At 44.1% G+C, this 23,397-nt stretch overlaps 1 protein-coding gene across 1 annotated transcript in view; it reads left to right on the top strand.

Moving 5' to 3' along the window:
- The first annotated feature begins 334 nt into the window (after positions 1 to 334).
- The window catches only part of LOC132566227 (rho GTPase-activating protein 39-like), a 118,254-nt gene continuing 95,191 nt past the window's right edge, over positions 335 to 23,397 (top strand). The window contains exon 1 of the mRNA XM_060231031.1: positions 335 to 572. Within this exon, the coding sequence (XP_060087014.1) occupies positions 562 to 572 (11 nt within the window). The 5' untranslated portion in view covers positions 335 to 561. The remainder of the gene's footprint in view (positions 573 to 23,397) is intronic.

The following is a 23,397-nucleotide window of genomic DNA, read 5'->3' as shown; positions in this document are numbered from 1 at the left end:
CTTCTTCAACAAAATAACTCCAGCATGCAAGTGTGAATTAGCATTCATCAAGAAAGGTGATCGTATTTCCCAAGACTTGCAAAAAGACAATGCATTTTTCAGCCATTACAAGTTTTAACCAGAAGAACAAACTCCAGTAGCCCTTTGAAGACAAAGTTTTATTCAAGGTGTCAGCTTTCGTGTGCAAGCATACTTAATCAGACAACGAGAGTACAAGGCACTTCTTAATTACATTTGAATTTTACAGCTCAGTAATAACACCACCCTTCCCACACACACACACACACTGTATCCTACTCTACTGAACTGCCGCTTGCTAACTCCTAACCTCCAGCCTCTTCCCATTGCAGACTCCGCTTGCAAGCTCGAGCTGGGTTTCCCCACCAGAGGGACTGGAGAGCGGGTCCCGCCTGGCTCACTCCACCCGAAGCCGGGAGGGGCTGCAGCGGCAGGCGGGATCGGGTTTCATATCCTGATCCTGTAGCTTTCTGGAGCAACAGCTTTCCCTCAGCCCGAGGGGCACAAGGAGGAAAGCCCGGGCGGCGCGGCCCGAACAGGGACATGGCGGAAAGGTGAGTTCGGCCGTCAGATTCAGCCAGTAACTTCAGGGGTGCCTTTCCTGCCTTTCTACCTGTTGAGTTGGGTGGAGCGCAGGGTTGGGCCCCAAGCAGTACGGAAAGTAGAGAGGCGCCTCAGCCGCCATTCCGCGCTGGCGGGTTCGCGCCTAAGTAACATGAAGAGGAGAAAAGAAAAGTCCAGGGAAACTTTCAGGGGCCCTTTTGGGCTCTGAACGAGAATAGATCTGTTCATGAGCTTCTCTTAGTCAAGCATAGGCTTTTCCGGGGGTGGAGGGAATGCCGTGAAATTGAGAGAGGGACAAAAGAGGGGAGGGGGAAAGATAATAGGGTTGTGGTTAATGAGCGGCTTTGGGCGACCGTGGTGGAGAAGAAGCTTAGTTCACTCCCAGCCTCTCCATAAACAGTCTGTGCGTCCTCACCGAGGCGATTGAGATCGCTCACATACACGTTGTGCTTGCGGCAAAGGCTTCTTTTGACTGACGGTCATGTTAATGATTTTAAGCAGGGGTTAAACTGTTGCTTTATATTACACTGCATCCGTATATATGGTCGGTATTTTGTTACACTTGAAGAACGCGTGTAGTGTATTTAAACTTCACACCTTAACATGATGCAGATAATGGCTGTCACCTTGGCACCATACTAGCAACAACTAACACGAAGTAGAATGACTGCTTCATGCCTTGAAAGAGGGCGGGGAATCCACTTTTACTGTAGTTAGCTATCTTGGTTATTAGGACAAGGTTGATTAAAGGATAACCGATCTGCATAGTGATCTTGATCGTACACTTTTAGAACTTGTGCAGTGTTACTTGGGAGCACCGCTGTATCATGGTTAATTTACAGTAGTAGGATGTCACTTTCCCCAACACTCCCTTTATTTTCCTTGGGACCTCCATTTCCTGTCTGCATAATAGGAAGGGGGGGGGGGAATCTAATGATTGTAGAATTTATGTGCAGTGTACAGGATTTTCAACTAAACACTGAACCATAGTATGAGTAATTGATTAGTTTGCTTTCTTGTTCTTTAGCTGTGTTGCTTTTGTATTGACTATTAAGTGACCAAAAAAGCCATTCCACATATCAGCTAGGACAGGATCCTTTGTGTTCTCATCTAAAGTAGGATCCTTGTGTGGGTGCACTATTTGAGCTAACTGCTCCAGTCAGGATGCTGTTTCCTTTGGCTGGTCCGACACTGATCTTCTGTGCTTCTTTTCTGTTGTGTGGACAGTCTTTGCATGTAGATGCTGGAGAATAATGTAAAATGTGCAACTTGATACCTGTTAATGGGATGTTAATGTAAGAGTGTGCTTGGTTTTGAGCTTTGCTTTTTGATTTTCATATACTTGCACACCAGCAGAAGGGCCAGTAAAAGATATTTAATTGTCCTGTTTTTTATAATTATTAAATGCTTTGAAGAATCTCAATAGCTCATGTTTATGCCTTACTTTCGTTAAGACAGTGCAGCTTTCAAAACATATGAGGAACTAGAATTCTATAACTTAGAACTGGATTAAAAAAAAAAATCAGAAGCGCCTATGTGATTGGGCATGTCCAATAGGATTGTTGGCATTTTTCTTTAATATAACATTTTTATTTGAAGAGCAGATCATATTGCAAACTCACAGTCCCTTCAGACTGAAAAGCTGTATACAATTTGACATGGGGAGGTCTGCTTTTTCAGAAATTGCCCTTTGGGTACACAGAACTAGTTGAGCAGTTCTTTGGCTTCCAGCCTAGTTGATAAATTATTTTCTCTTAAGACAGACATGCAGCTTGATTCATATTTATCTAGAAGCAAGTCCCACTAGCTTCAATATGGCATACTTCCTAAGTGATCACATAATTGCAGTCTTGGAGCATAATTAAATGAGGCACAAACTGTGATTGGGATTCATGGAGCCTTACTTTTAAAGCAGCTGTGGGGCACACAAAATTGGACTGTGACTCCACTGCTTGGGCAAGGGGGTTTATTATTATTTATTATTTTCATTTATCATTACTTTCATTTATGACTTGTTCACTGGAACTCAAAGCCGATTACAAGTATGATAGAACTATTCCATCAGTCAATCAGACAATTACAAAATATGATAACATTTGACCGATAGCAGTATTTCAATCTAAGGACTTCAAGCAAAGGTTCCTAGTTAAACCCTTCCTCCCCCCCAATGATGTTTCCAAAGTTGCTCGCCCCCCACTGCTGTTAACTTTTTTATGAAACCTGGTTTCCCTCCTACAGGAGTTAACATAGCTTGGTGGGGGGCAGGGAGGCAAGAATTTGTGGGGGGAAATGTTAAATATTTTTCTTCTCATACTGCAGCCTCATTCCAAATTGTATGTATACAACCTGGCGTGGTGAATTGTAAATAAAATTGCTAGAACTGGTCATGTAGCTTATATAGCTCTTCCCTGATCATGTAGCTTATCTAGTTGTTCCCTGGTCATATAGCTTATCTAGTTGTTCTAAACACATTTGATCCAGATTTCTCATGTTAGAAAAATCTTTTTACCTTGTGGTCTTTTTGTGCTTTTCACTTCCCTTTGTGTGTTTTTTTTGTTGCCTACTCCTGTCTACAAATATCTCTTTCAAGATAAACTTTACAGTAATATATACTTCAGTAAAAGCATTTGCTTGAATTTTTTATAAACTGAACATTGTTCTGTTCTGCTCAGAGATTTGAAAATTCTTCAGAGGGATTCATCAGCTCCATATATACATAGATGTTAAACATACATTTAGTCTCTCACACAATTCCTGAAGATAATTGTCTGACATTAATTAAAACTTTGAAACTGAGTCTTACCTAATATTGTATTGGAATTAATTAATTGTCTTTAATGTTATAAAACAATAAATCTTTTCCATTGCTGAAAATTTTCCACCCTATATCTCAGATGTCTTTAAATGGCTTTTAACTGGAAGCAAAGGCATTTGAAGCTGCTGTGCAGTTACTGAATAAAGGACCAAAGGGTCAGAGTTGTAGCTTCTTTACCCTACTGCTGAACTTGCACACTTTCAGAAGGTAGCTGTGTTGGTTTACTGTAGAACAGCTAGATACAAGTCCAGTAGCACCTTAGAGACCAACAAGATTTTCAGGATGCAAGCTTTCGAGAGTCAAAGCTTGTCATATCTCATCAAAGGGAGGTTGGACTCTCGAAAGTCATGCCCTGAAAATCTTGTTGGTTTAGATGCTACTAGACTCATGTCTAGCTGTCATCCTCACTCAGCTCACTTGCCTCTTACCCTTTTTAATTGTTTTGTTGACAGGACTGTGATGCTTCATTATTGAGTACTCTATCACTTGCAGAGTCAAGGGCTTGCTTGCTTGCTAGCTAGTCCTAAACATATACTTCTGGCAAAAAGAGCTAACCTCCTTTTTTCAGCCAATCACAGTAGAACTGAGCTATAGTACTTTATATGCTCATGACCCCAAATAGTGTCTCTCTTGCATACAGCAGCCATGACAGGTTTCTGTAGACATGTGCTAGTTGGAATCAACACTAGAAGGTATTTCAGTTCCAGGATTCCTTTCTCTTTACCCTGCCTCTTCTCCTTTGCCATATTTACTGCCCACTGCTATCCTAAAAGCGGGGGGCTGGGGGGGGGGGCTGGTGGCAGTTATTGGGCAGATTAGAAGCAAAAGGTTTCTAAATCTTTGGGGCACCACTGTGGTGGCTTGCTGATCCCTGGCAGCTGGCATCAAACCATAATATATGAACTGTTGTGCTGCTGGATGAGTGATGAAAAGAAAACCCCTTTTCCTAGAATGGGCTATTTTGTAAAATGAGCAATAAACTGCATATCATATTCTATTATTAAATATGTATTCAAAATCAAAATTATTAAATATGTATGAAACATACCCTGTGCATTTGTACAAAGACTCCGTTCAAAGTTAAACGAATGATGTTATAGTTATGGAAACAAAATAGTATCTAAATAATCAGTTGTTATGTAAATAACTTGTTTAAATCAATCTTATCTTGATTCCTTCAATACACCATGACTCTCACATTATGTCCTACAAAGAACTAGATTCCATATCTTCTCCTCTAGTAAACTGTGGTTGCAATACTAAGTATACTTTCCTGAGAGTAAGTCTCACTGAGTAAAATGATACCTCCAAGTAGATCTGCTTATGACTACTCCCTGTACCACCAACAGAGAATTCTTAAACATATTAAAATACATTTGATGTTTCTCACTAGCCAGAATGCTTAACCAAACATGCAGCCATGTACATTACATCACAGTACCAAATAAGAATGTGAAACCCATTCTTATTTATTGTATTTCCACACTACTCTTCTGTTTGAATATTCAAATTTGTAGACAATGAGATATTAAGACAACAAATTTTAAAATACAATATATTAGAAATAGCAACTGTATTAAAACCCTTGCTAACATCCAAGTTAATCAGAACCTAGAGAAATAAAAGAAGTTACAGCCTCAGCATGTTTGCTTGAAAGTAGGGTTGTCAGCAGCCTGGAGAAAAAAATGTTCCATATTAACATAGGTTTAATTCTATGTTATTTACCAGGTAATGCTATATTTACCTCCATACCACAAGAAGCCTCTCCTGCACATTTCTACACATCCAGCCTGAATTAGAGGGACAGGATATTTCCCCCCAAGTTGTTGGCAACCCTACCGGGCAGTAGATCCTAATTAGTTCAACGTAATCTATTGCTAGAATTGTGCTTAGAATTGCAACCTACAGTGGCATATTTGACAACTTACTTCCCCATTTACAAACATTTAAAATGGCAGTATTTCATAGGACTTTATGACACTGTTGGCACCAAAGCACCATAAACCAATACATAATATTATTTTGACTTCCATTGTGTTGGAAAACCCAGTTTTAAAATAAGCAATATCAAATGCATTTTGAAAACTAGCACATAGCCTTCCAAAATGTAAACATGTAAAATAGTTCATCTGAAATCTTCGGCCTGTAATGCTGTCTTTCCTGCTGAGCTCAAGTTGTTCAGAAAGCTTTACCATAGACTCCATTTGTTCCCTTTGTTGAGCAAGAGGCTCTAATCCTCCAATTTGCTGATCTGCACAGGTGCTCAGGCTGTAGGCTCCACATGGCTGCATACGGACCGGATTAACAAATGGGCAATGTTTATAACAACATGTAAGGACTACTGAAAACAGACAGATTAGGCTTTAGGAAACAGAATGTGAGAGGGCAGACTTGTGCAGTGACTCTGAAATGCATACAGCTGTCTTAACTGCTTGTCTCAGAACAGGAACAATGGAAATTGCTTGCTCTTTTATCAATTGTTAAGCATTTCTAATTTTGTACTTTGACCCAAGGAAGGCCTCTTTCTGTTTTAAAGAGCTGAAATATTGACCCATGTGTCAGTTGACTCTTTATGTATCTTTGTGGCACCTGAGCTGTACAAAGAACTCACGATCCTACAATCTGCAGGTTGAAACTGGTTTTTTTAAATAGCACCAACAGTCATAAAACATCCCTGGCATCCTGCGGTTGTTCATTAATTTATATATTTACAGAATGTCACAGCATTTCTAGTTAAACATAGTTATTCTGAAAACAGAAACCATGAAAACAATTCAAAAAGAAACCTGCTTTCCCACATTTTAAATATCTTCTGTAGCTATATTAGATAGTACCATTTTCATATTACCTGGATCCAAATAATACGAATCCATTTCCTACCAAAAATAAAGTTTACTAAAAACAAACTATGTTATAGGAACAGTACCAAATATAAAAGACAGAACAAAGCTAGAGTTCAGTGGCACCTTTAAGATCAACAAAGGGTGCATTCATACTACACGTTTTGCAACTGAATTTTTGCTGTTCTTACACAGTAAAAATCCATTTGCAAAATGCATTATTTAGTATAGTGAATGCACCCCAAGTTGTTGCCACTGAACTCTAACTTTATTGTTGCTTCAGGCCAACATGGCTGCCCATCCAAATTTAAATGACATTTAATGACAACTCTTGATTTGAGTGGGGGGACAACCAGTATAGTTGTCAATGTGTCATTTTTACCAGCATGATGCAGAAAAAGAACCCAGTGCTTCTGGAGCTGATTTTCTGGTATATTCTAGTGACTTTCTTTCTTTATTGTTATCTGAGATTTGATTTTTTTTTTTGAAGAGCACATTAGAACAAAACACTGAAGTAACAGCACTGATAAAGGCAACCAGCATTGAACATTTTACAGTGTTTTCCAAATTTGCCACCACCATAATGATCAGTATGGATTAATTTGCTATTCCCACACTGGAAACTCCCATGACATACAAGTGATAAGACTTCTTGTTTTAAAATAACAAAAGACTTCTTTCACATTAAAATAAGGAAGAGGTGTCTTGTATTTAAAACTGCTCTTCAGTTTCCTCCAAATATTATTCACTTCAGGTTTTTGTATTTAAAACTTTAATATGTCTCCCACCCAAATAGGGTCCCCCAAGGGGATGTGCTCTACGTAAACATTTTGTTCCTGCTCTATGTAAACATTTTGTTCTTTTATCTCCACTAACTGTCTTAAATTCAACTACATCAGATTTAATATGGGCAAACCACTGGTACACCTAATTTGAGTGTATCTTTTTAATCTTTGCCGGTTAAAAGGGTGTGTGTGAAAATCAGGCAAAAAGATAGTGGAGAGAACTTCTCTGTAAACATCAAGACAAACTTAGTGAGATCCTGTTCCCACAGGTTAGTTTGTATTCATTTGGACAGTACAAATTGCATTGCCTATTAACATACAGACATTTAGGCTCCAAAAGAGACTGCAGCCAATAAATGAGAAGGAAATTGAGACTTGGAAGGGCAGCCATAAAGGAACTAGAAGAGTGCTGTTGGACACCAAAATCAAAATAATCCATACTATGGTATTTTCCACTATGTATGGGTGGGAAACTGAGAAGGAAGAATATTGATATATTTAAAATGTGGCATTGAAGGAATTTTCCAGATACTAAGCCAGTTTGGTGTAGTGGTTAAATGTGCGGACTCTTATCTGGGAGAACTGGGTTTGATTCCCCACTCCTCCACTTGCACCTGCTAGCATGGCCTTGGGTCAGCCATAGCCCTGGCAGAGGTTGTCCTTGAAAGGGCGGCTGCTGTGAGAGCCCTCTCCAGCCCCACCCACCTCACAGGGTGTCTGTTGTGGGGGATGAAGGTAAAGGAGATTGTGAACCACTCTGAGACTCTTCGGAGTGGAGGGCGGGATATAAATCCAATATCTTCTTCTTCTTCTTCTAAGGACTACCAAAAAGACAAACAAGTGGATCATACAAAGCCTGGAAACTAATATGGCAAATTCTCCCTGAAACCTAATAGGAGGCTACTGTACATTGGTCACATCATGAGAAGATAAAATTAACTGGAAAAGAAGATAAAGAATATTCACTGGAAAAGATGTCGCAAAACTCTACCATGATATGAATTGACTTGAGGCAATGCCAAACTACCCCGTAAAAAGTATGCCATAAAAACATCGTGATGCGATGTCACCCCAGAGTCAGAAATGATCTCATTTTGCTTTGCAAGACCTGAGCAAGATTGTTAATGACATTTTGGAGGTTATTCATTCCCAGAGTCCAGGGCTTTTTTTGAGCAGGAACACACAGGAACGCAGTTCCGTCTGGCTTGGCATCAGGTGATGTGGCCTAATATAAAAATGAGTATCTGCTTGGCATTTTCTACCAAAAAAATTCCTGTGAGAAACTATGGCGATGTCAGTGGTATGGCCTAATATGCAAATAAGTCCCTACTGGGCTTTTTCTACTAAAAAAGCCCTGCCAGGGTCACCATCAGTTGGAAGTGACTTGGTGGCACATAACTGACATAGTAAAGCTAGGAAGACTATTATAACTATCATTATAATTGTCATAAAACATTCTAAATTAAAAATAGTTTAAAAATAAGATTAGGTTTTATATCCCACTTTTCTCTACCTTAAGGAGCCTCAAAATGGCTTACATTCCAAACCCAGTTTTCCCTTTTGAATTTAATTAATTTGTCAACATTGGGACAAATGCATATAATCATCCAAATTGAAGCAATTAAATTGTGAAAAGTCTGATATACCGTATATACTCGAGTATAAGCCGACCCGAATATAAGCCGAGGCTTCTAATTTTACCCCAAAAATCTGGGAAAACTTATTGACTCGAGTATAAGCCTATGTGTGTGGTTGTGGGCTCCAGGTTGTGGGCTTCCTGGCTGGATTTTCCTGGTCATTGGTGGAAACAGGATGCTGAACATGAGATGGATACTCCTTGATCCAGTGCGACTCTAAACAGTGCTACATTCTGCACTTGGAACACTGGCCCCCACACCCCCACAATGCCTAACAGCATTGCTCTTTACTCAAAGCTTCAGAGGAAAAAAGCCCCACCAAAGTCTTGCTGGAGAGTGGTCCTGATCAGCGTTCCCTCTAAGCTGCAAAGTCCTGTGAGCAAGAATTCTACTTTGAGAGCTACTGGCATTAAAGTTGTGAGCTACTGCATAAATGAGTGTGCTCTGGGGTAATACTTCCTGAGCTAAGACAAAAATGTGTGAGCCAGAGGCTAACTATCTGTGAACCAGCTCACGCTAACTCACCTTACAGGAAACACCGGTCCTGATCCTGGCTCACCAAAGGCTGAATATTTCCAGTTCTAAAATCTACATTATTATTATTATTTACACTTTTTTGAGGGGGGGGGGGAGATAAAATTAGAACAGAAACAGAACAGACGCATACATGCCCTTGTTTTAGAGCAAGCCCTTCGTGGGGAGGGGGTCTCCCATTTTTTGACTTGTAAAACGCATCAGCCTTCCCCCCTCCTCCTGATCCCTGTGACCCCCCTCCATTCCTGACCTGACGGGATGGCCGGTCGTCGGCCCGCCTCCCCCTCACGCTGCCTCGGCGTGCCTAACCGGTTCGCCTCTCCAACGCACCCAGGGTCTGGCAGTCCAACGCAGCCGCGTCGTCGCAGGCGCCCGGTCGGTCGGTTCCTCCGCCACAGACACCCGGGTCGATGCACGTCAGCACGTGCGCCAAACCCGCTCTGCTGGCCTCCCGCCCCCTCCCCTCCGCGCTTCCCACCAGCGGCACAAAGACACCTTGATTGCTGCATTCCCCTGCCTCGTTCCGATAGGGGGAGGGCCTCCCCAGCCCGCTGATTTAGGCAACCTAGGCGCGTGCAGAGGGAGGAAAGGGAGGGAGGGAAAGGAGGGCCTCTTTTTTTCTGAATCAGCGCGGCTCTCAATGGCACAGCAGCCGGGCGCCCCCCCCGTCCCCTTCTTTCCCTGTACCACACACACGTCATCCCCGACTTTCACGTTTGGGAACCCAGCGCAGGCGTCTCCCCCCGACAGGGGAGGGAGGGAGGGGGGAGGCTTCTGCAGTAGGAAGCCGCCAGCTGCCCGAAGGAAGAGGGCATCAGCGCCTCCCCCGTCAGTGCCCCAGAGGGGGCGCGCGCACGAAGCCTCTCTCTTTCTCCCCCCCTCCCTCGCCGCCAAGGCCGGACCAGGGCGCTGCTGCCGAGCGCGGGAATGCGGCCACTGGGCGCACAACGCCGCCTCCTCCTCCTCCTGCTGCCCGCCGCCGCCTTCTGCTTCCTGCTGCTGCCCGTGGCATGTGGAGCAGCAGGAGAAGCCTCGAGCAGGCGAGGGTCGGACGCCGCTTCCCCCGCCCCGAGCTGGGACTGGCCGGAAGGTATGCGCGACGCTCCGGAGCCCTGCCGGGGAGGGGAGGCTGGATAGAATAGTGACTCGAGTATAAGCCGAGGAGGGGGTTTTTCTGCCCAAAATTTGGGCAGAAAAACTCGGCTTATACTCGAGTATATACGGTATATGTCTCCTCTCATATAGTCGAAGGGGTATTGTAATCTCCAGTCTGATATGGAACTAACAAGTACTGCAAGTGATGAGGTGCTTCAGTGACTTTTAATCTAATTTTTGTTGAAATAGATCAAGTCAAAATAAACATGCTAAATCAGAAAATATTTAGGGCATGGGGTAATGAGAAATCTAATTGTTCTGGAAAACCCACATCACTTAAAGACATCACAGGAGTTTGAGACAACTTTCGATGGTATAAATTTGTATTAAATTTTCAGTTACAACTTTCAACAAAGGGAGAGAGGAAGCAAAGATCCTCTCTAGCAGTAGAAATAGATGTTGAACATCAGCAGGAGGTAAGAAAATGGAAAGTGAGGACTCTGATGGTGATCTGTAAGGTGTGTGCAGTGTTTTCTTGCCTGAAGGCATCACAGACTACAGCTGCTACAAGTGTATACTGGTTGTTTAGTTTGGGGAAAAGGTAATAGGGCTTGAGGAGCAAGTTTCCATGCTCTTGCACAGGACACAAGGATGCTGCAGTAAGAACAAGAGCAAGCAGAGACTGTCAAGAATGAGGAGGATCAGTATGGGATAGGACCTGTATGGAAGAGAATGGCTCAGGAAAGTCAAAAGATATTCTGAAGCAGTCAGACTTCAAAAAAAACACTTTCAGGGCTTTCCAAAAAGAATCAGTGAGTATCATGATGGAGAAAATCTACAGAAGGCTACACCTTATGAAAAGGAACACAGCCTCCTCAAGGGCAGAGGTGATTCAGCCACCACCTGCAGACAATGATGGGTCATAGTGGTTGGTGAGCTCATACTGAGAGGTATGGAGGCAGCTGTATGCTGTCCAGACCTGTTGGCTTATGGTATGTACTGTCTCTCTGGGACATAACAGACAAGATGGCAAGACTTCATCAAACTCACTGATCATTATCCCTTCATGCATAACCATGTAAGATTGAATGATGCTGCCAGGCACAGCTGTGAGCATATTGCCACTGCCTATTTATTTATTATTTATTTATTAATTTCCATTTATATCCCGCCCTCTCCGGAAGCGGACTCAGGGCGGCTCACAACATCATAAATACAATCAATCCATAAGAAAATAAGAGAAGCCATGTTAGATCAGGCCAATGGCCCATCCAGTCCAACATTCTGTGTCACACAGCGGCCAAATATATATATATATATATATATATATATATACACACACACACACACTGTGGCTAATAGCCACTGATGGACCTCTGCTCCATATTTTTATCTAACCCCTTCTTGAAGGTGGCTATGCTTGTGGACGTCACCACCTCCTGTGGCAGTGAATTCCACATGTTAATCACCCTTTGGGTGAAAAAGTACTTCCTTTTATCCGTTTTAACCTGTCTGCTCAGTCGAATGCCCACGAGTTCTTGTATTGTGAGAAAGGGAGAAAAGTACTTCTTTCTCTACTTTCTCCATCCCATGCATTATCTTGTAAACTTCTATCATGTCACCCCTCAGTCGACGTTTCTCCAAGCTAAAGAGCCCTAAGCGTTTCAACCTTTCTTCATAGGGAAGGTGTTCCAGCCCTTTAATCATTTTAGTTGCCCTTTTCTGAACTTTCTCCAATGCTATAATATCCTTTTTGAGGTGCGGCGACCAGAACTGCACACAGTACTCCAAATGAGACCGCACCATCGATTTATACAGAGGCATTATGATACTGGCTGATTTGTTTTCAATTCCCTTCCTAATAATTCCCAGCATGGCGTTGGCCTTTTTTATTGCAAACGCACACTGTCTTGACATTTTCAGTGAATTATCTACCATGACCCCAAGATCTCTCTCTTGGTCTGTCTCTGCCAGTTCACACCCCATCAACTTGTATTTGTAGCTGGGATTCTTGGCCCCAATGTGCATTACTTTGCACTTGGCCACATTGAACCGCATCTGCCACGTTGACGCCCACTCACCCAGCCTCAACAGATCCCTTTGGAGTTCCTCACAATCCTCTCTGGTTCTCACCACCCTGAACAATTTAGTGTCATCCGCAAATTTGGCCACTTCACTGCTCACTCCCAACTCCCAAATCCATAAAACATATAAAACCATAATTTACATATATCAACTTTAAAACCATTCTATGGCGCTATTTCAGTACAATATAGGCGGTATCGAATTCTCGACTGTGATTGCCAGCATTCTGTAAGATGTCCGGTGGCAGCCCTTTTTCAAACCGCAAAAGCCTGTTTAAATAATTCGGTCTTACAGGCCCTGCGGAACGCAGACAAATCCCGCAGGGCCCTTATGGCTTCTGGAAGGGTGTTCCAAAGTTCTGGTGCTGCCACCGAAAAAGCCCTGGATCTCGTCACACACCGCCTGGCTTCTTTTGGGCCAGGGGCAGACAACAGATTTTTTGTCCCTGATCGCAGTGCTCTCTGGGGGATATATGGGGAAAGGCGGTCCTGTAGATAGGCAGGTCCCTGACCATAAAGGGCTTTGAAGGTTAATACCAATACCTTGAAGCGAACTCGGTACACAACAGGCAACCAGTGCAGCTCCCTCAGCACTGGCTGAATGTGCTCCCATCGCGGCAGCCCCATTAACAGTCGTGCCGCAGCATTCTGCACTAGTTGTAGTCTCCGGGTTAGCGTCCAGGGTAGAGAGCATTACAGTGATCTATTCTTGAGGTGACCGTAGCATGGATTACCGTTGCTAAGTCGTTGCGCTCCAGGTAAGGAGCCAGCTGCCGCGCTTGCCGAAGATGGAAAAAGGCAGATCTAACCGTGGCTGCTACCTGGGCCTCCATTGTAAGGGAGGACTCAAGAAGCACGCCTAAGCTCTTGGCCTTAGGGACCGGTATTAATGGTACCCCGTCAAGAGCCGGCAGCTGGATCTCTCCCCCTGGACCGCCTCGACCCAGGTAGAGAACCTCCGTCTTCGTCGGATTCAGTTTCAGCCGACTCAGTCTGAGCCAAGAAGCCACGGCTTGTAGCGCCAGGTCTAGATTTTCCAGGGTACAGTTAGACTGGCCACCCATCAGTAGATAGAGCTGGGTGTCATCCGCATATTGATGGCAACCCAGTCCATACCTCCTGACAATCTGGGCAAGGGGGCGCATATAGATATTAAATAGTATCGGGGATAGGACCGCTCCCTGCGGCACCCCACAACTAAGAGAGTGCCTCTGGGATGCTTCCTCCCCTATCACCACCCTTTGTCCCCGATCTTGGAGAAAGGAGGTCAGCCACTGTAAGGCAGATCCCTGAATCCCCACATCGGCAAGGCAGCTAGTCAGTAGCTGATGGTCAACCGTGTCAAAAGCAGCTGACAGATCTAATAACAACAGCACCGCAGAGCCGCCCTGATCCAGCTGTCGCATGAGGTCATCTATGAGAGCGACCAGAACTGTCTCCGTCCCATGACCTGGCCGAAAGCCGGACTGGAATGGATCCAGTGCAGAAGTGTCTTCCAGGAATCCCTGCAGCTGAATTGCCATCGCCCGCTCTATGACCTTACCCAAAAAGGGAAGGTTTGACACCGGCCGATAGTTTGCCAATATGGCCGGGTCTGCCGATGGTTTTTTTAAGAGGGGACGGACCACTGCCTCTTTAAGAGGTGTGGGAAAGATCCCTTCAGTCAGGGACCTGTTGATAATGCCCTGTAGTGGTTCACACAGCCACGTTTGGCTAGCCTTTATAAGCCAAGACGGGCACGGATCTAACCTACAGGTCGTAGGACGCACAGCTGCAAGGATCCTGTTGACCTCCTCCAGACTGAGTGGACCGAAAGAGTCCAGAATTGGACCAGAAGACGTGCTCGGTGTCCCAAGTTCTTCTACTTTATTAATTATGGCGGGTAAGTCGTGTCGGAGCGACGAGACTTTATCTGCGAAAAAGCTCGCAAAAGCCTCACAGCCAATTTCTAATTCTCTAGTATTTTGTTTGCCCTGCGGCAGTTCTGTTAATGACCGAATTATACTAAACAGTTGTGCTGGGCGCGAGGTCGCAGATGCGATTCTGGACGCAAAGTGATCCTTCTTTGCAATCCGAATAGCCATCTCATAGGTCCGCATAAATGACCTATATGATGTTTTTGTAGCTTCGTCACGAGCGTGGCGCCATTGTCTCTCTAGTCGTCTTAATCGTTGCTTCATCGATCGCAGCTCCGGGGTATACCACGGAGCGGATCGTGATCGAGGATGAAGAGGACGTCGGGGAGCGATTTCTTTGATGGCCTCGGAGAGCCGGTTATTCCAGGTCTCCACTAGCTCATCCAACGAGTCGCCGGAGGGCCAGGGATCCCGCATAGCCATTTGAAGCCGTAGCGGGTCCATCTGACTACGCGGGCGAGCCAAAATCTGCTCACCGCCTAAACGGGACAGGGGTGGCAAGTCCACACGGGCCTTCAGGGCCTGGTGGTCAGACCATGGCACTGCCTCGGCAGATATCTGACCCACTACTACTCCCGCCGCAAAGATCAGGTCTAGTGTGTGCCCAGCCTGGTGCGTGGGCGTTGTTACATATTGGGAAAGTCCTAGTGCTGCCATGGAAAGCACTAGGTCCGTCGCCCGAGTGGAAGCCGCGTCCTCGGCATGGACATTGAAGTTACCCAGGACTATAAGTCGAGGGTGCTCCAATGCCCAGCCTGCTACAGCCTCCATCAGGGACGGTAGGGCACTGGCCGGTGCGTTAGGCGGACGGTACACCAGCCAGATTGCCAAACTCTCCCCAATGTCCCACACCAGGCCCACACACTCCACGCCCTTGATCTCTGATGGCGGAAATCTCCTGAAGGAGCAATCCTCCCGTATGAAAAAAGCCACCCCTCCCCCCCCCCGCCCGCTAGTCCGGGCCTGGTGAACGACGGAGAACCCAGGCGGGGCCACTTGGGAGAGAGCAACTGTCTCCCCCTCCCGCACCCAGGTCTCCATCACACAAGCCAGGTCCATGTCCTGCCTGATGAAAAATTCTTGCAGGACTGAGGTTTTATTATTTATGGACCTGGCATTGTACATCACCAGGGACGGAGGCGAGTGTTTCCACTTGGCCCTCTCACTTGCCATCCTTGGGATGGGACACAGGCTGGAAGGGGAGCGAGCCCTCTTGTGTCTTGAACTCCTTCCATTCACACACTGCCTGCTCCCACCGCTGTACTTTCCCCTCCCCAGGAGCACTGGAATCCCCTGGCCTGACATCATTTACCAAAGATTTTTTGAAGTCTGGGTCTCTGTCTTGAATCAGCAACTACACAAACGTATTCTGTCCTTTTGCCCACTCTACCTAAAAATTTCTAACCACTACTAGTCGTCTCAGCCAATTAAAGAAAAAAAGAAGAAAATCAACAATAATAATTATAATTTTTTTTTAATTTATTTTAGTTCGCCCCCTTCCCCCACCCTCAATTCTAATTAATTGGTCAACTATCTTATCTCAATTTAGTGGATAAATAACCCCTTAGGTCTAAATAAAGTCATTCAATCAAGTTTTAAATCAATTTAAGACCCAAAAATAACCATAAATAATAAGTGGGTGAGGTCACTAATTGCAGCGGGTAATTTGTTTGTTGGAAGGCTGGAAGTGGTGGTATGCTGCGGTTCTTAAAGTGCTAGGTGGTTTTAACATTGAGTGTTCTCAGTCTCTTTAAAGTGCAGGAAGGCAGATTTTAAAGTGCTGGTGTGCTGCAGTTCTTAAAGTGCTAGATGGTTTTAGCATTAAATGTTCTCAGTCTCTTTAAAGTGCAGAAAGGCAGATTTTAAGTGCTGGTGCGCTGCTGTTCTTAAAGTGCTGGATAGTGTGCTACAGTTCTTAAAGTGCTCTTTAAAGTGTCAGTGCGGAAAAGAAGGTGCTAGTGTGCTGTAGATCTTCGGTTGCTGGCCAGTTGTTTAGCATAGGCTGGTCTCGATCTCTTTAAAGTGGCAGTACAGTACAGAGGTATCAAGGTGTAATGTGCAGAGGTAGTGCAGAGGTAGCAGGGGGTAAGGTCACAGCTCATCAGGTTATCTGTATAGGTCTCAGCTCATCAGATTTTTCGACGTATATTTCTTTGATGTGGCTTTCCTGGTCACCGCCTGGCCTGATGTGGCTTCTCGGTCACCGCCGGGCTGGGTCAGCCCCTGTCCCTCTTCAGGGCCAGGCGTCTCAGCCTTCCGGTTCTTGTGCAGGTCTCCTCAGCGTTGAATCCACCAGCTTATTGTTCCAAGCCTAGTCCTCGCTCCTCTGCCCCTTCGTGCCTTCCTCATTCTCTCTCCCACGGCTTGAGCCCCGAGCACAGCATCAGTCCCGCTCGAGCTCCAGCTGTGGCAGCTCTCTGCACGGCTCCCCCCCTGCCTCCGCAACTCCCTGTCTCAGCTGCCCGACCGAGCCGCTCGCCTCAGTCCGCGGCTACAGCGGTCACAGCCTCCGGCCTCCAGCAACCTCCCCCTCAATCACAAAGCAGCATCCTTTGCCGCACGCTCCACTCGGCCGGCTTCCAATACCCTCTCCAGCCGACTCCGTGTACTTCGCCGCCCACCGGCGGCCTCCGCTCCATGCTGCCCACCAGCGGCCTCCGCTCCACACAGGCCACACTTCCAGGCTCTCCGCCCCAATCGCCCGGCCAACCATTCAGTGTAGACCACGGTTGCGGCGGCCCCAGCCTCCGGCTCTCCGGCACCTCCAACGCACCTCACTCAGCGCCCTTGTCACCAATACTGGTCCAGACTTGTCCAGACCCGCCTCTCAGTAAGTTCAGCAGATTATACGTTTGTGCAGTTCCAGTGTTTTGTGGTGGTTTTATTCTTTCTGTTATTTTTCCTCGGAGCCTCAGCGCTCAGGCTCCTCACCGCGCCATCTTAGCTGTATGAGATCTATGAAGGAAGGTGAAAGGGCTGTTGGGCTCAAGTGGTGTTCTTATCAATCCTTTCTTAAGGAGAATTAAAGAAAGATAAAAAAGAATTCTTTGGGTGAATTGGTTATGGAGAGGGTGTCAAGAGATATTCAGTTTTAAGGACCACAGCTTAAACTTCCTTAACAAAACATTACTTGCAAGAAATGGGCTGCATGCCATAGGGATTGGGAAGAATGTGTTTGGAGGAGGCCTATTGAACTTGATCAAGACAGGTTTAAACTGAATCCTTTGACCTATGGAAACAGAAATACAAAGTAAGTGCTAAAGACAGGTACTTGAGTGTTACAGGAAGAACTGGGGAAGTTGCAGGGGCACCTCAAATAACTGGCAAGACATGGCATGTTATTCACATATTTTCTATGTCTACACTAATGCTCAAAATATGGAACACCTATTAGAAGAAGGTAAAATAAGAACAAATGCAATGTAGTAGTAAATCTGTTGGTCTGGGATCTGAGACACCACAGTTGCAAAACGCATTATTTAGTGTAGTGTGAATGCAATATCTACTCTGTTGCGTGACCTTGTGTCAGTCACATACTTTTAGCCTAACCCTCTTCAGAGAGTTGTGAAGTCAGTGGTGAAGAAGAGAACACTGTAAGTCACTTAAGTTCCCCATTGAGGAGAAAGGCAGGGTATACAATGTAAATAACTTTAACTTAAGAGAGAGTAGTGTGGTTTGATAGCTTGTGTGTTGGACTAAGATATGGGAATTCCAGATTCAGATCCCCACTCTGCCATGGAAGCTTGCTGGGTGACTTGAAAGGTGGGGTATAAATGAAATAAATGGTGCCTCTTGTCAACTTGCTTATATATATATTTAAATGAATGGGCAAGTTTGTCATTCAGTATTGAATTGCTTTCTTGTGTGTCCAGTAGTTATGGAGAAAATGCGTATGCTGGTTTCTCTTGCCCTTGCAACACTTACTAAGAAAATCTGCACCCTTCAATTCTTCTTTCTCTATAATTATTGAAAGCGCAGAAGTCATACTGCTTATTGGACGTAGCAGCCCAAGTGTTGCAATTAGTCTTGGACCTGCTTACCCTGAGATATGTATCTGCATAGCTCATTTTTATTTGTTTTTAATAAATAGCATTTGAAGTTAAATTTCTGGAATTCTTTAGGTAGTGAGGCACTAAATGTATGGAAGACCTGTGAGATAATCAAAATTGATGGGAAATGAATCAACTTGAACTAAAAAAGATATTCTCACTGAAATGTAATTGAAGATTTAAAAGCTGAATACACAGTTATTTTAATTAGTGCTCCTCTGCTGCCACCACCTCCTTTTTCTGTGTGTTACTTCATGGACCCCATACTCTGTTTTGGCTCTGACTTGCAATTAGCTATCAAAAGAATGCTTTAGTGTCTTTCAAGTACTTATTATTCTTCAGCTTCCCTTGGTCTAAGTCTTTGTTGGCTTGCTGGCAGTCTTGTTGTAACATGCAGTCTATATGAAAATCCCCTAGGCAGTCTGAGCTTAAAGAGCCAATAATGTCAGCCTTTATAGTATAAACTAAAATGAGGGTAAACACAAGGATCTGGTTTCATCTGCATTAATGGAAGTTTACTGTGAGCCATACTGAGGTTTTTAATTAGCTAATTGTAAGTGTCATTAAGTCTTCATGTGTAAACTCTCCTTGTTCTGACTTTCTAAGCAAGCATAGAACTAAAGATAAGTTTGGAAAGCTGTTTTATTTCCCTCTAAGAAAAAGGGTGACATAGCAGGTATTTTGCAGAAGTCAACTACTGTTGGAAACAAGCCACTAAGACTTTCTAACTGAGAATCAATAGTTGTAATTACATATAACACGTATAAAAATAATCAAGTGTCTGAAATTTCACAAATAGGGTGGACATCTTGGAATTTAAAAAGCTTACTTCTGTGTATGCTTGTTTCTTATGCTATGCCCTTTCTTCTCTTTATGTAGACTCAGTCCTGCTTTATTCTATATTAGTTAATTTGGAATCTCTCTCCTAGAACATATAGACATAAGGATGATTAGAATGTAAGTGCCATTATTTAAGCATCCATACAGAACTCTCAGTTTTGCCTTTGTGAGTGTACTACCTTATCTGCTTCATGTGCGTTTTTTCTAAATAATGCATTGAAAGATAGTAGTGGGAAACTGGAAACATATCTTAAGCTCACTGGTGCAGTTTCTACCCATCTCCTTAGAAGGGGCAAAAGATTGCATTTTATTCAACTGCATTAAAGTCTTAGTTATGTAGCACAAGAGAATCTTTAGGCATGGATATTCACAGCAGAAGTTAACTGTACAGACAACAGCTTTCCCTGTTTAAAGTGGAGCCTCTGTCCCTGCTTTCTATGTGATGAGAACTGATTATGGAGCGACAGCAGATCCATGTTTTTAAGTTTATTTTGGGCTCACTTTCTTGATATTTGGCATGTTTACTAAAGCTTTTTCAACATTTAATGGATTCAAATAGTTCCTTTGAGAAACTTTCTGCAAGATGCTATCTTTTTCAGACTTACTACAACTTGGATTCAGAGACATAGTCTGGAAAGTAGTGCCACTTGGGGCTTCACACTACAACAGAGAGAAATTCCTGAAAGAACTAATTCAGAGTGACTTATTATTTTAAAAAGCCGTTGACTGTAATATGGTTTTTGAAGGAAGCTGGTTTTCTTTCTGTTGAGTTCTGTTTCCCATCATAACTTTCCCATAAAACAGAGTGTGAAGTCATAGTTTCCATTTTCAAAACAACAAAATCTTGCATAGAGCCGAGAGGCAGGGGCTCCAGAATTCAGTAACAAAAGTCTACCATATACTTCCATTACAGAACTCAGATTTTGTAACTGGGAGAAGTTGGGAAAATATTATGCAGTTGCATGTTTTCCACATATCATACAATTTATGTAGATGTACCTTTTTATGCTGAATGTGAAAGTTTAGCTTGAGAAGTATAAACAGTATTGAACAAGTAGGAAAAGAATTAAAACAAACTGACATTAAAAATGGCAGTATTCGGTAACCTGTGGGAAAATATTGCAGTTTCCTAGCATATGCATTTGCTGATCAAAAAGTAACCATTATCTAGTAAAATGACTTTAAAAGGAGAATCCACTGCAACGGTGCTGAATTAGGATTCATCAAGAATTCCCGGTTTCAAGAGATTCAAAACCCTCTCTCCCCCAGGATTTGGGTTTCTTTGTTAACTGTCAGTGCAATCCTAAACAGAGCCCATGGGTTTAGAAGGGTGTAACTCTTTTTAAGATTGCACTGTGCCTTTTAGATCCTAATAGCTCAGCATGACCCACTTTTTACAGATGTTAATTAATTCTGTTTATCTTGTTTCACTCCACCCCTCCTTTGGTTAGATTTGATTTTATGTTAATTCTCCTCAGTCTATTTTCAACAGTTAGGAGTTGTGTCACCAGCTCTGAATTGACTGATTTCTCTTTGCTTGTTATTGTTTCAAATTGGCCTCTATGGCACAGACAAGAAAGCCCAGTTCAGTCTCAGGCTCACAAACTGGGTGACCCAAGACTGAACCTTCAAACAAAAAACCTGCCCAAATTGCATGGTTCAGGTGGCATTGGGCCCCATCCTTGGTATGCCCACGTAATCTAGAAGTGACACAAGTGTGTTGGCCCGCCTGGGGCACTTGTGTCACCTTCAGGTGGCTTTGGGCCTGGTCCTTGGCGTGCCCATGTTACCCGGAAATGACATGATTACTTGCATCGCTTATGGACGATGCAGGGGTGGGGCCCGATGCCACCAGGAAGTAGCATGCCAAACCAAGCAGAAAAGCTCAGTGTTTGGAGGAAGGCATCTTCCCTGAACCTTGGCTTGCAAACTCCGAACTGGACAAAATCTGACCCAGACATTGGCTCAGGTTCTGGTCTGTGTCCATCCCTACTGGCCTGTCTTTGTAGCCTCTCTCTATTCTTGCCCTTCTTTTGCTTGTGACTGATATATATCTTGCATTTGACGAAGTGAGCTCTAAACTCATGCAAGCTGATGACAGAATAAATTTTGTTAGTCTTTTAAGGTGCCATTAAGCTTCTGTTCAGTTAGAATAACAAAAAGTTGTGTATTAAGAGAATGCATGACATCAAGATCTTGTTACTCTTCTGTGGTGTAACCTAAATCACAGTTTGTACTGAAAGTTACACCCTTCTAAACTCATGGTTTTAGGAGGATTCTTTTAAATGTTACATTCCATACTTGGTAGCAGAGGTGGAATTCTAGCAGGAACTCCTTTGCATATTAGGCCACACACCCCAGATATAGCCAATCCTCCAAGAGCTTACAAAAAAGAGTCTTATTTATTTAATTTATATCCTGCCCTCCCCGGCAAGGCAGGCTCAGGGCGGCTAACAATATGAGGGTCCAGCAATAGCATGCCCAACCACTTAACAGTAAATATAAACAATATTAAATATAAAAACATTAAAACATTTAAAAAATCTGGTGCTAATTTGATGTATCTGAACAACAAGATATTAGTGGTGGTAATCAGACTGGTAAATTTTTAAACTTCTGGAGGTCCCAGACAATAATAATAATAATAATAATAATAATAATAATAATAATAATAATAATAATAATAATAATAAACTTTTATTTATATCCTGCCCTCCCCGCCAAGGCAGGCTCAGGGCGGCTAACAAGACATGGTAAGAGCATGATACAATAAAACAATATATAATATAATTAATAATTTAAACAGTAAAACCAATAAAACAATATAACATTATAATATAAACAAATTGTGTATAAGATGGCACGGTGATTATTGATGTTATCAGGGGTTCCGTCTTAAAAAGCTAGCTGGAAGAGGACAGTTTTGCAGGCCCTATGGAATTGGTTAAAATCCCGCAGGGCCCGCACCTCTTCCGGCAGTTGATTCCACCATTGGGGGGCCTTCATAGAGAACGCCTGTTCTCTGGTAGTTTTTAGTTTAGTTTCTTTTGGCCCAGGGATTTCGAGAAGATTTTTTGAACTTGATCGTAGTGCTCTCTGGGGAACATATGGAGAGAGGCGGTCCCTAAGGTAGGCAGGTCCTCGACCATATAGGGCTTTAAAGGTAATGACCAGCACCTTGTAACGGACCCAGTAAACAATTGGCAGCCAGTGCAACTCCCGCAGCTCAGGCTGTACATGTTCCCACCGAGGCAGTTCCAATAATAGCCTGGCTGCTGCATTTTGCACTAGCTGCAGTTTCCAGGTTTGGTACAGGGGCAGCCCCATGTAGAGGGCATTACAGTAGTCTAACCTTGAGGTGACCGTTGTGTGTATCACTGTTGCCAGGTTGCTGCGCTCCAGGAAGGGGGCCAACTGCCTTGCCCATCTAAGATGAAAAAAGGCGGACTTGGCAGTAGCTGTTATCTGGGCCTCCGTTGTCAAGGAAGGCTCCAGTAAGACTCCCAGGCTCTTAACTCTGCGCACTGCTACCAGTTGCGCCCCGTCAAAAACTGGGAGACAAGCCACTGGTGGTGTTTCTGGACCCAATCCATTGCTGTAGATGTCATTATGAAAAAGCGTGGTGGAAGAGTGCCATTTTGCATGCCCTGCGGAACTGTGTGAGCTCTCGCAGGGCCCTCACCTCCTCTGGCAACTCATTCCACCAGCTAGGAGCAGCAATGGAAAATGCCCTGGCTCTTGCTGACACAAGCCTAGGTTCTTTGATGCTGGGGACCATCAACTGGTTTTGGGTTCTGGACCAAAGTGCTCGCTGGGGCATATATGGGGAAAGGCAGTCCCTAAGGTATGCAACCTGGGCGAGGGGGCGCATGTAGATGTTAAATAACATCAGAGAAAGAACCACTCCCTGCGGCAATCCACAAATAAGTGGGTGTCGCCGGGATAGTTCTTCCCCTAGTGCCACCCTCTGTCCCCAACCCTGGAGAAAGGAGGAAAGCCACTGCAAGGCTAGCCCCTAGATTCCAGCGCTGGCAAGGCGATAGGTCAGTAACTGATGATCAACCGTGTCAAATGCTGCTGACAGGTCTAATAACATCAGCACTACCGAGCCACCTCTATCCAGGTGTCTCTGGAGGTCATCTGTGAGGGCGACCAGTACCGTCTCTGTCCCATGACCCAGACGAAAACCGGATTGATGCATCATCCAGAAAACTCTGGAG

Source organism: Heteronotia binoei, chromosome 2, assembly GCF_032191835.1.
Source record: "Heteronotia binoei isolate CCM8104 ecotype False Entrance Well chromosome 2, APGP_CSIRO_Hbin_v1, whole genome shotgun sequence".
In the NCBI taxonomy this organism is placed as follows: domain Eukaryota; kingdom Metazoa; phylum Chordata; class Lepidosauria; order Squamata; family Gekkonidae; genus Heteronotia; species Heteronotia binoei.
The sequence above is the reverse complement of the archived record's forward strand: the minus strand, read 5'-3'. Positions and strand labels throughout refer to the sequence as shown.